At 38.4% G+C, this 11,380-nt stretch overlaps 1 protein-coding gene across 1 annotated transcript in view; it reads right to left on the reverse strand.

Moving 5' to 3' along the window:
* Positions 1–9,360, reverse strand: part of LOC107668496 (GON-4-like protein) — a 14,816-nt gene extending 5,456 nt beyond the window's left edge. Inside the window, 22 exon segments of the mRNA XM_016460382.1 lie at position 1; positions 3–1,066; positions 1,304–1,420; positions 1,802–1,952; positions 2,538–2,688; positions 2,796–2,970; positions 3,493–3,579; positions 3,790–3,991; positions 4,149–4,261; positions 4,336–4,376; positions 4,463–4,564; positions 5,620–5,839; positions 5,931–6,107; positions 6,212–6,322; positions 7,114–7,212; positions 7,311–7,361; positions 7,466–7,516; positions 7,641–7,715; positions 7,916–8,157; positions 8,294–8,395; positions 8,474–8,721; positions 9,239–9,360. The exon segment at position 1 is cut by the window's left edge and continues 720 nt beyond it. Of these exon segments, the coding sequence (XP_016315868.1) occupies position 1; positions 3–1,066; positions 1,304–1,420; positions 1,802–1,952; positions 2,538–2,688; positions 2,796–2,970; positions 3,493–3,579; positions 3,790–3,991; positions 4,149–4,261; positions 4,336–4,376; positions 4,463–4,564; positions 5,620–5,839; positions 5,931–6,107; positions 6,212–6,322; positions 7,114–7,212; positions 7,311–7,361; positions 7,466–7,516; positions 7,641–7,715; positions 7,916–8,157; positions 8,294–8,395; positions 8,474–8,702 (3,561 nt within the window). The 5' untranslated portion in view covers positions 8,703–8,721; positions 9,239–9,360.
* Positions 9,361–11,380: the final 2,020 nt, after the last annotated feature.

Here is an 11,380-nt window from a genome sequence, read left to right on the forward strand (position 1 = left end):
TGGAGTCTTGAGGCAGAAGTACAAACTGAGGAACCCCTGTAGAGGAAACGGTTTGAACCAGCACAAACTGAGAACTGTCTTCTGCTGGTGCTGCTGTCAGAGGAGAGAAGACACTCCTTTGACCATTTTCCACACTATACTGAATGGGAGTGCCATCCTTCATGGTTTGCAAAATCACACATTCGGACTTCTGTGTCGTCTTTCCAATGTAGGGACTTGAGGAATTTCTCAAGGCCTGTGTCCCAGGGACTAACTGTATGACAAGATCCTGAGAGGGAGATGTGACCAATCTTTGTGTGGCGGCATTTTCATGGGCTTTGATAACAATGACGTTATCTGATGGGAATTTCTGTGTGACATTCATGCATATTGAATGATCCATAATAACAGCAGGGTTACTTACGTTTCCCATACTCCCAGAGGACAGGGGCAATAGCTGGGGTAGCCGGGGGGCTGGTTTCAAAGGAGCAAGTTTTCTAGGTATGGTCCGTTTCTTCTGTTTATTGGACATCTGCTGCATGCCACACGCCCTGACTGTTCCAGTACTAAGTAGAGGGATATCACACGGGGGTATCTGAACTACAGTGGGGGGCAAGTTGGCAGGAGGGTGTGCTGGATTACCAGCCCCCAATTCTGGAGTAACATACTGGAAATTAACAGGACAAGAGGTGCTCAGTGGGACAGTCCCATGGGCAGGGGTCAAAGGGGGGTGAACCAATGGGAACATCCCATTTATAGGAGTGCTAGGTGTTTGGGTCAATAATACTACACCATGTGCTGGACATGGTGTGGACACATTGGTCAATACATTTCCTGAACCTGTGGGACATGGAGGCGCTTTAGCCAGTGGTGTGAGAGTAGGACAGGCAAAACCACGTAGAGGTCGAGATTTGGGCTGTGAAGCACGAATTGGTCTCTGTGAAGGGTGCAGACGCAGAGTGACGCCTTTAGGGAGGAACTGTGAGTAGCGTGTTCCTTTCGGGAAGACAAGGGTAGGAGACTTGATGGTGGAGGTCACCTGTAAACTGTTCTGACAAACTGCCCTATGGATGTATGGCAAGCTTTTCTGTAAATAAATTTGAAACCATCATGAGTGTACTTATAGTCAGATAGATAAAATTATTTTAGAATGGTTTTAGTTAAAGAGTTTAGGGCAGTGATTCACCAGCTGTTCCAAGTTCCAGCGGTACATTTCAGTTTAGATAAGAGGGCCTTCAAATATTGTCTTCGAAGGCCCTCTTAGGGGGCCTTGTAGGTTGAGGTTGAGAACCACTGGTCTTGTAATAGCTTGAGGTTGTAATACCTTCAGCCAGTTGGGCATCAAGTCTTGCTCTCTCTCCACAGGAGGGCATTCCTCTCCAGGCACCACAGGTCTGCACATCACAGGTAAAGGAGGAACCACACGATTCTGGCAGTAAAACTAAGAAAAACAATAATACATTGTCAAAAACTTTTAACCCCCATCAAAGATTCTATGGCAACCGGCGCTTCTAACGGCCGCTGCAGTGATGCAATGACCTTACCAATCAGCGACTGGCTTTCATTTAGAAGGCAGGACATATTCCGCCATAGTGCAAGTTGCAGTTTCTCCCATTCATAAATAACAGGAGTGAACCGTCTTTGTATATCTATAGTCTTTGTCCCCATTCAGTAGGACTAAGTTTTTATTATTTTAATTTGCAATTTCAGAAGGTGTTGAAATCATAGACAAATTGACAGAAACTGGGGAAGACTAGGGGCAAATGTCCAACACCACAAATACTAGTGTATATGAAGATAGGCAGATGAACAGATAGATCACCTTGATGATGTTGTGTGGGGCTCTGGGGGACACCATGTCCTTCACACGCACACGCAGCTGCTCCTGACGCTTGGGCCGGATCAGATAGCGGCTCATCAGGTGATATGGGAACTCTGTTTGAGCAAAGTGCTTTAACCCCAAGACTAAGAGACTGTACAGAGGTGAGAGCAGGGGATGAGAGAGAGGCAGAAGGTAAACTGGGTGAAGGTATGGCTAGTGTTTGCTAGGTGGTGTCAGTTGTCCAAACTCCACAAATTGCTTACTTTGAAACAGGACTCTGCAAAAAGCCCACATTAACATTTCTTTCTTCACTGACCAATTCCAGTATTATTGGTGTGGCATTTGCAAGCCAAAGGTGAATTTTAACTTTTTTTGTAGTTAAAATTTTTGTACACGTTTTTAAAAAATTGAAATACATATAAGACACTAGATCAGGTGTGTCCAAACTCGGTCCTGGAGGGCCGGTGTCCAGAAGAGTTTAACTCCAACCCCAATTAAACACCTGAACCAGATAACCAAGCTCTTACTAGGCATACTAGAAACTTAAAGGCAGGTGTGTTGAGGCAAGTTGGAGCTAAACTCTGCAGGACACCGGCCCTCCAGGACCGAGTTTGGGCACCCCTGCACTAGATGATATACTATATTTAAATAATTCAATTATTTATAGATTAAAACATTAAAATATTTACTCCCATGACTGAACCTAAATGGGGTAGAGAGTCAAAGCCATTTGTACCCGTCTTCTCCTTTGGTGTAATAATGTTTGCTGCATGGGGGATGCAGGACTGGATCCAGCCTGCAGTGTGGAAGAAGCTCTGGGTACAGAAACACAGTGCGTGTGGCCAACAACCATGCAAGACCAGCCGGAAGCAACGGGTACGAACGAGCTACAGAAACAAAGAAAGCATACTGCCATCATATATATATACACATCTATGCATGTGCGATTGATTTGATTAATTGGGTCATATGAAATACATATGAGATGCCTAACCTGAGTTTGGGCGAATGGGTTTGGGAGGAAGATACAGAGGAGAAGGACATTGCTTTAACTCCTCCAACAAGTTGAGGGAGGACTGCAAGTTACACACCCTAAACATGCTTCTAAAACCTGTATTAACCGTTGATCTCTCCTCCTCTGCCCGCTCCGCAAATGACAGCAACTCCCCCTGTCAACACAGGACAGGGAACAATTATTGTAAAATTACAACTTGTACGGCAAACTCTCAACAATTTTTGAGAAAGTACTCATTTGATTTTGATATATAAAGTGATATGTCAAAGATGTTAAAACTCCTTTATCATATCACATTGTCTGCACAATTTTTATATATATAAAACATCAAAGCAAAAACATCGCACACACTATCAGTACTTGCAAATGTATCAAAAATAGATTTATTCATGTAAAACAACATCTTGGAAATTACAATCTCTATATAAAGGGGAAAATTACATTTTAATACTCAAAGAGAAGGAAGAAAATGTTTGTAAAAATGTGTTTGTACTTGTTATAACTGTACTGCTTTTTGAATTTCAATAAACATGATAAAAAAATTATCTGACAAGCAACACAACATTTTCTTTCCATTGGTAAATTCTGAAACATGTTCAGTAGTCTTTTCTTGTGCCTTAAAAGTTTCTAAAAAAAAAAAAAAGAAACTGGTGTGTTTAATCCCAAATTTTCTTACCAGGAAATGTTTGGTGGTTTGAGCTTCACTCTGTAGTGCCTTCACTGGGCTGCACAGCATATTGACCTGTGTCAGTAACTGGACATGCTGCAGAGGGAAAAAAGTTAAACTGTAAACCAAAATTAAATCATATCAAGATAACACAAGAGGTTTGAGATGTTTCCCCTATGCATTACATGAATCACACTTAGACAAAGAACAACAGCTTTTTAGCAAAAGACTAGATCCTTGTGACCAAGATATATTAAGTAAATTAAGCATGTTCATTGTGAATGGTGGTGTTTAAAACGTTCTTACTTGCTGTATTTGCTGCTGCAGTTGAATTCTCTGAGGAGACGTGACCACCAGAGGACAGGTGGGCTGCACAAGAACCATGCCAGGCCCAGTTGCATGCTGGGTGGTCCGAACCTGGTTCTCCCGTCGCTGCTGCAAAGCATCCAGCTGCTCTCTGACTGTCCGCCTGCATGCAGTCAACATGTGAGCCAATGGCTCCTCAAACCTGATGACAAATAGAAACATAGTGAATCTTTAGAGATTGAGGGATGTTTTTATATGTGCACAAGAAGCATTAAAGAAAATCTGCTGGACTGCCATTCTGATGAAACATAAAACTTAAATTATTATAAAATAGTATTCTCAGCTAGGGAGGGTGTTACCTAATGGCTTGAGGGACATTGAATTGTGGCGTGTCATTGGCCTCCTCATCACGTTCCTCATCTTCTTCATGACCTTCCTCGTCTTGTTCGTTGGCAGCCAACTCATCATGGAACTATAAAATAGGAGGGAAAATGAGTGAGGAGTGACTGGATTTAGTTTGTTCCTGTTAGTGTTAAGTCCTCTTACTGTCTCAAATAGCTCTTCCATGAGCTCATTGACTTCCTTCTCTGCAAAAGAGAGATGAAATCATTACTTAAAGCAAATACTTAAAACTGAGTGTTTTATCCAATCTACAACCTGTACAAAAACTCACTTGTGATACGAACAGCACGATCATTTCTATAATCTTCCAAATCTGGCTCATCTAAATCATCTAGAAAGTTATATTCAGGGTCATCATCTTCATCAGCCTCTTCTGAAATACAGAGAGAGAATCGTCAGAAGAACTGTATCTTTCATGTGTGTGAACAAATACGTAAAGCAGTGATGCTGAGAGGAAACTGGGGAAAAGGTCAGGGGAAGAAAAACATGAGTAGAAAAAGCAGAGGTAGTACTTAACCGCTAACACACACACATAAAACTAGTCTCACACTCAGAGGAAGCCATTAAGACATTTAAGAAAAGTGCTTTGACAGGATCTGTGTGCAACAGGCATGACAGTGATTTGTTTAAAGGACACGATCGCACTTGAAGGTTCACTGGTTCAGCCCAGGCCAGTAAACAAGAATAAGAGGTGTCAAAAACTGCCCCAAATAATATCAAATACACTACCATTTCAAAGGTTAGGGGAAAGAAGTATTTTATGCTCACAAAGTTTGCATTTATTATTATTTTTAAAAAATCAGTAAAAACAGTAATAGGTGAAAATTATTACAATTTATAACAACTGTTTTCCATTTTAACATTTTAAAACCAATTTATTCCTGTGATGACAAAGCTGAATTTTCAGCAGCCATTACTCCGGTCTTTAGTGTCACATGATCTTTCAGAAATAATTCTAATATGCTGATTTGGTGCTCAAGAAAAATGTTTTATTATCATCAATGTTGAAAAGAGTTGTACAGCTTGATATTTTTGTGAAAACCGTAAAAAAAAGTATCATTGTGCAATAGAATGTTAAAAAAATTGCAATTTTTTCTTTTTCTATTTCCATCTTTAGTAACAATGCAAAAGTATATACTTTCACTTGTCAATTTAATGCATCTCTGCTAAATATTTATTATTTGTTATTTTGGGTAATGTTCAAAATAGTTTTAAGAGTACAGTTTCTTCTTCCAACTTGTAAGTTGCAACTTGTCTAAAAACTTTTTTTTAAAACCGATTTTTAATGTAAATACTACTCAAATTAATGAATGTATTTATTAATTAATCATGATTACAATATTAACAGAAATAAAAGCAAATTAAAATTAGAAGGGAAATATAATCTTTTTGTGAACATCACGTGCAGTAGACGCTACACCTCCTGACCTTCATTGTCCAGATTAGAGGTCATGAGTCCCTGCAGCCATTGTGTCCATTCGCGGTCCTCTGGTGTGAAGATGTTATCGTACATATCTGGCGTAATGTCCGGCGCACAGAGCTCTGCCTCCAGCTGATCTAGAGGAATGTCTCTCAGCGGACGTTTTGACCGAGTACGACAAGCTACCAGACTGTCATTCGGCCCCCCTCCGCCACCACTGCTCAAAGCCTTTTGCAGACAGGCAGATAGACACAGTGATTTTAGAGAGAGAACCAAATATACTAGGCAGAGAGATTTTTGAGTCTATGTGATTTGCTACCTGGTAAGGCTCCATGCAGACAGGACCGAGTTCAAGTTCTTTATCCACAGCATGTAGTTTCTCAATGAAGGGGTCAGGGGCCCTAAGGGACCGCGAGGGGCCACAGGATTGAGGAGGTGGGGCAGGAGGACCCATAGGCACTGCTTCAACTCTCAAGTGCCTGGAGAGCTTGGGCTTCTGTAACAGAGATGAGGAGGGAAAAAAAGAGACTTAAACTTTGAACAATGTGCAAAAAGAATGAAATATGAGTGTGTATGTGATCATAATACTATGTAAAGTACCAGTCTGGGGCTGTTGCTGGCATCATCACATTGGGGAGGCGTATGAGAGGTAGAACGTCTGCTGCCACGTGGCGAGGAGGCTGTGCTCTCCACATCACTCTCCAAAAATGTCTGAGAGAAAATTCAAATATATTCTTTTATAAATCAGTCAAGAGGTTACCCGTAGAATAGGGTAGTAATAAACAGTAATAATAAACAAGTGATTATTAAACCACAGCTTGTCTAAATGCCTTTTTGTTTTACATGTGAAGGGGGCATTCTTAAAAGGCACAAAAAAATGGACAGTTAAATTCTATAGGTCAAAAAGAGGGAGGGAAAAGTTGCAAAAAGAAAGTATTATAAGTGGACCTCTAATGAAAAATAATATTTAAAGTAAGATTTTTGTTGTTGTAGTTTTTGGTAAAAGTCTCTTATGCTCACCAAGGCTGCATTTATTTACTCAAAATACAGAAAAAAACTGCAATTTTGTGTAATTTACTTATGTAACTTTCCTAATTAAATATATTTTAAAATGTAATTTATTTGTGTGGTGGCAAAGCTGAATTTTCAGCAGCCATTACTCTTCAGTGAAACAGGGTCCTTCCGAAAACATTCTATTATTATGATCTTGTGCTCAAGAAATATGTCTTCTTATTATCAATGTTGAAAACAGATGTGCAACTTAATATTTTTGTGAAAACCATTTTTTAGGACTCTTTGGTGCATAGAAAGTTCAAAAGATCATTATTTGAAATTTACAAAAACTTTTGACCAATTTAATTCTTATTCTCATTTAATAAAAGTATTAATTTCTTTAAAAAACATATTTTCAAAGGCAGTGTATGATGTTTATACAATAATTTAAATAATTTAAAATACATATATTTTAAATAAGTATGATATTATATGTTTGTGATATGCACCTCCTCAGCCGTTTCATCTTCCTCATCTTCATCAGGACAATACTCTTCATCAGAGGAGTCCTCCTCCTCTTGCAGGGGAATGTCCACAAACTGGGGTGGCTAATGAGAGAGTCCCATTTACCAGTTAGCAGTGAACATCAACCAAAAAAAAGTTAAATACAAATTCTCAAAGGTGATACATCATAACAATCTGATACCTTAATCTCACTTGGCTTCTTTATTGGAGAGATGTTCCAATTGCCCATCCCCTTAAAAAAAAAAAAAAATATCAACACCCTTCACATGTAAGAGCTTAAAATGCTCAAAACCTTTTTTTTTCTCTCAGAAGAAAAAATAAATAAATCACACTCACCACCCCTTTCTCAACAACTTCTTTGAGCTTAGAACGGGTCATTTTAGGCTCCTACATTAAACAGGACATAAACATAATAAATCAAATGTAATAAATAAACAATCAAACATAATAAATAAAATTACCATTTTCAAACAGACTTCCACTATAAGAGTTAAATAAAGGTGGAACTTACAAACATGGGCATATCTTGTGTGTCTCTTATAGCAGCTTTCATCATGGCCACAACATGCTCATTGGTTACCACCTCCTGAGGTCAAACAAAAAAATCATTTGTTAAAAAGTTTGTCATTTATTTTCACACTGATTTGATGGTAAAAATGTGCTCATAATTATGTTATTTTTCTTGAAGTTTCACAGATTGATTCATTACTACAAGAGCATTTGTTTGATGTCTCAAGAACACATGCATAAAATCTAAACGGACTTTCTCATTGAAATCAGACTCACATGGATGATGTTACGAACGTTGACAGAGGAGAGCTTGAGCTTTTTGGACTTGAGCGTTAAATCTCTGTCCAGCTTCCTCAGCTCTTCCTCACTCTCATCCTCTTCCTCAAGCTCTTCTGTAGTCTTCTCCATCTCTACATTCTTCTCAGGGATCTCTCCTTCCACCCGAGTCATTCCACTCTTCTTTACATTCACTCCATTCTGTTTCTTTAGCCACTCCTCCCCTTCACACCTGTCCTCATCTATAGGTTGACAAGCAATGAGACTTCAGTCAGACTTTGGAAAACAACTAAGTTCAATAGTGATGTTTATCTTAGTTAGAAAGTAACATAACTAAGTGAAGAGTGGTTAATGGCAAGGCTAAATGGTCTGACTCACCCACAGTGATGACCAGACCCAGCTCTGCATCCTCCTCTGACTGCAGTGGGGATGAAATTGGAGTGGAGGACTGGACACTGCTACTGTCATCTTCACCATGGCCTACACACACAGGAAATAACCAAATATCAAGTTCTGCTCTAAACTTCACTCAAGTAATACTGCTTGTTTCCACACTACCTGCGCTGTAGTTCTTCTCATGGCAATTGGACTGATGAACATTTCTGTCTGGAGACAGTGTCTGGATTGAGGTCCAGCTCTTGTTCTTAGTGGGGGTAGAGACCTTTCTTCTCCAGGAACTAGGAGACCGTTTGAGAGAGAAAGGAGATCTGCTGACAGATCCTCTCTTAGGTGCTTTGGCAGGATTCGGTTGTGGTTCTGGAGAAGAAGACTTGCGTTTCCACCCCATGTTCAATCTGTCTCTGAGCCTGAAAAGACAGTTAAAGAAAACCTAGTGAAACAAACTAATGTCTTGCAACTAAGTTAATCCTCAAAAGTATGTATTAAAGAAATTATGAAATAAATAAAACAAAATTAATTAAAGAGTCAGATAAACAAAACTAACAGTACAACAGTCTTTCTGGTTATGTCTCAAAACCCAGCCTAAACAGTTCACTAGTATGGAACAGAGCCAACTAATAAAAGCAATAAATTATAAATACAGCAGTGTTTTTATATTCAGTAAATGTTTTTCTGATATACCAGAACAATATACGCAGTACAATATATATGTGTTTTATTTCTAATTCATTGTTAACCAAGCATAGAGAGATGGAGATCACAAACAGTGAATTTGTATGTTTCTTCAGATGTTAGCTTATTGGCTAACTGAAGTTAGCATTGCGCCCCTAAATAATACATACCACTTGGAAACGGTTTATATTTGTGACACGGAAGGATGTTATTTGCTGTGTTCACATTTTATCATGTAAAATATCCTCTTACCCACGAACAAGTGTTTGCAGCCATCGGTAGCTTTCTAATACACATTAGCCCGCCGCTTCACAACAAACGGCGGGTGTTGCGGTCATTTCCTTCCCTCACAAACACAGGCGATGACAACCCGTTCCCACACCTCAGTAGAGGTGCACAATACAACGACAATATTTCAATAATATACGTTAGTAGTTTTAATAATCTAAAAAGCGTTTTGCGAGAAAAAAAAATCGCTACAAATATGGCGCTTTGACGGCGGCCAAAACAATTTTTTTCCCGAGGGAAAAAAGCTCCTCAAAATGACAATAATGAATGTTTATATTTTTATTATCTGTAACATCTGATATGCTTCCTTATATTTTATTCTAGGCACAATTATATATTATTATGACTCCATGTGGACCACACCTGCTGTCAGACTGAGTCTATTCTTTTTTTTTTTTTTTTTTTACTTTTTTATGCTACAAACTATAACAATTTTTTATTATTATGCTTCAAACTATTTTACATCAATACAGCAAGGGAGTGAAAATAAAATAAAATAAAATAAAATAAAAATAAAAATAATTATAAACATATTAGAGACTTCTCGGTCTATAATATCTTAATTCTTTTATTTTCTTTTAGTTAGAGAAATGGTCTTTAGCTTTCCTTATAGGCTACTAGGCTACTCAAATTAACAGATACATAGTTTTCTATTTCTTTGCAAATTTACAGAGAAAATTGTACCTTTACGTAGGCTATATGAAATTTAACTAGAGTTATAAGATAACGCTTCATTTTAATTTTGTTATCGTAAAGGGAGGAGTCTATTCATGTCGGGACTGTATACTGGCACTTGAGTTTGTCGCTCTTGTCCAGAAGTAGAGCAGAGCAAGACTTTCGTAAGTTCTGAAAAATCTTATTAAAATAAATGGACTGCAAAGAAAATGCCCTCAACAACCAGCGAAAACATGAATTGGCTCAACGGAAAACCATTACCAACATTTAACCTGAAAATTACATGCCAGGTGTAAACAATGGGCAGAAATCTACCAGCTCGTTATTTTGCACCTGCTAAGCGAGGAAAATCTTGCCAATCAAGCGCTTGGGAGCTTCAACCGGCAGCAACGAGGCACATGCCTCTTTGGAATATGGTGATGACACCTGACACTGTACCAGAGTTCACCATCCCCTCACTGTGCCTGGCGATACTCAAGGGATGCGGCAGGAAGAAGGCTGGAGTCGGGAGTGGACGGCGGCACACTATTCCCCGGTCCACGCACCCTATGGCAAGCCGTTTTAACATTTAATCTATAAGCCGTACTAGTATCTATTTTCATGGTACTAGTACCTATTTTTTAGATACTAGTATCTTTTCCATTAAGTACTAGTACTTATTCATTAGGTACTAGTGCTTATTCTTTAGCTACTAGTGCTTATTCTTTACGTACTAGTGTTTATTCTTTAGGTACTAGTGTCTTTTGTAAAGTTACTAGTACTTATTCATTAGATATTAGTGCTTAATCATTAGCTACTAGTACTTATTCCAATAGTGACTAGTATTTAATTATACTCTTCTTGTTAAGAAAAAATAGAACTAGTACTTATTTTTTAGTTACTAGTAACTTTTTAGACCAGAGAAATCCTGAACTTAATAGATACTAGTACTTTTTAAATTAGCATTTCTGCCCAGTATGGTAATCGTATGTTGAATATTAATGAGCCGCAACATATAGGAGAGAGATTAGACAGGAAACAGAAACAAGAAGATGGATGTACTTTTTTGAGGAAACCACATAGAAAAGAAACAATTATTTGTACACAAACACATAGAAAACATATTTTTGTCAGTTTTGTAAACACTGTAATTCCGTAAACATAGTAGCCTAATGTGTTTGTTGGTCATCGAGTGACCTCTAGTGGCAGGATGGAGATAAGACACCAACTTTATTGTCTGTTATTTTCCTATTTTTCCTCCAGTGAAAACAATAAATATCATACCAGGGCTGTATGTTAACTTTTTTTGCATATAGCACTGGTGCTACAGACATTGAATGTTTTTACATTAATATTCTGTACAGAGCACACTGGTGCTGCAGACACTGAATGTTTTTACAGAGGATAGAGATAAGACACCAACTTTATTGTCTGTTATTTTCCTATTTTTCC

The sequence above is a fragment of the Sinocyclocheilus anshuiensis genome, unplaced genomic scaffold, assembly GCF_001515605.1.
Source record: "Sinocyclocheilus anshuiensis isolate Anshui unplaced genomic scaffold, SAMN03320099.WGS_v1.1 scaffold1955, whole genome shotgun sequence".
Classification (NCBI taxonomy): domain Eukaryota; kingdom Metazoa; phylum Chordata; class Actinopteri; order Cypriniformes; family Cyprinidae; genus Sinocyclocheilus; species Sinocyclocheilus anshuiensis.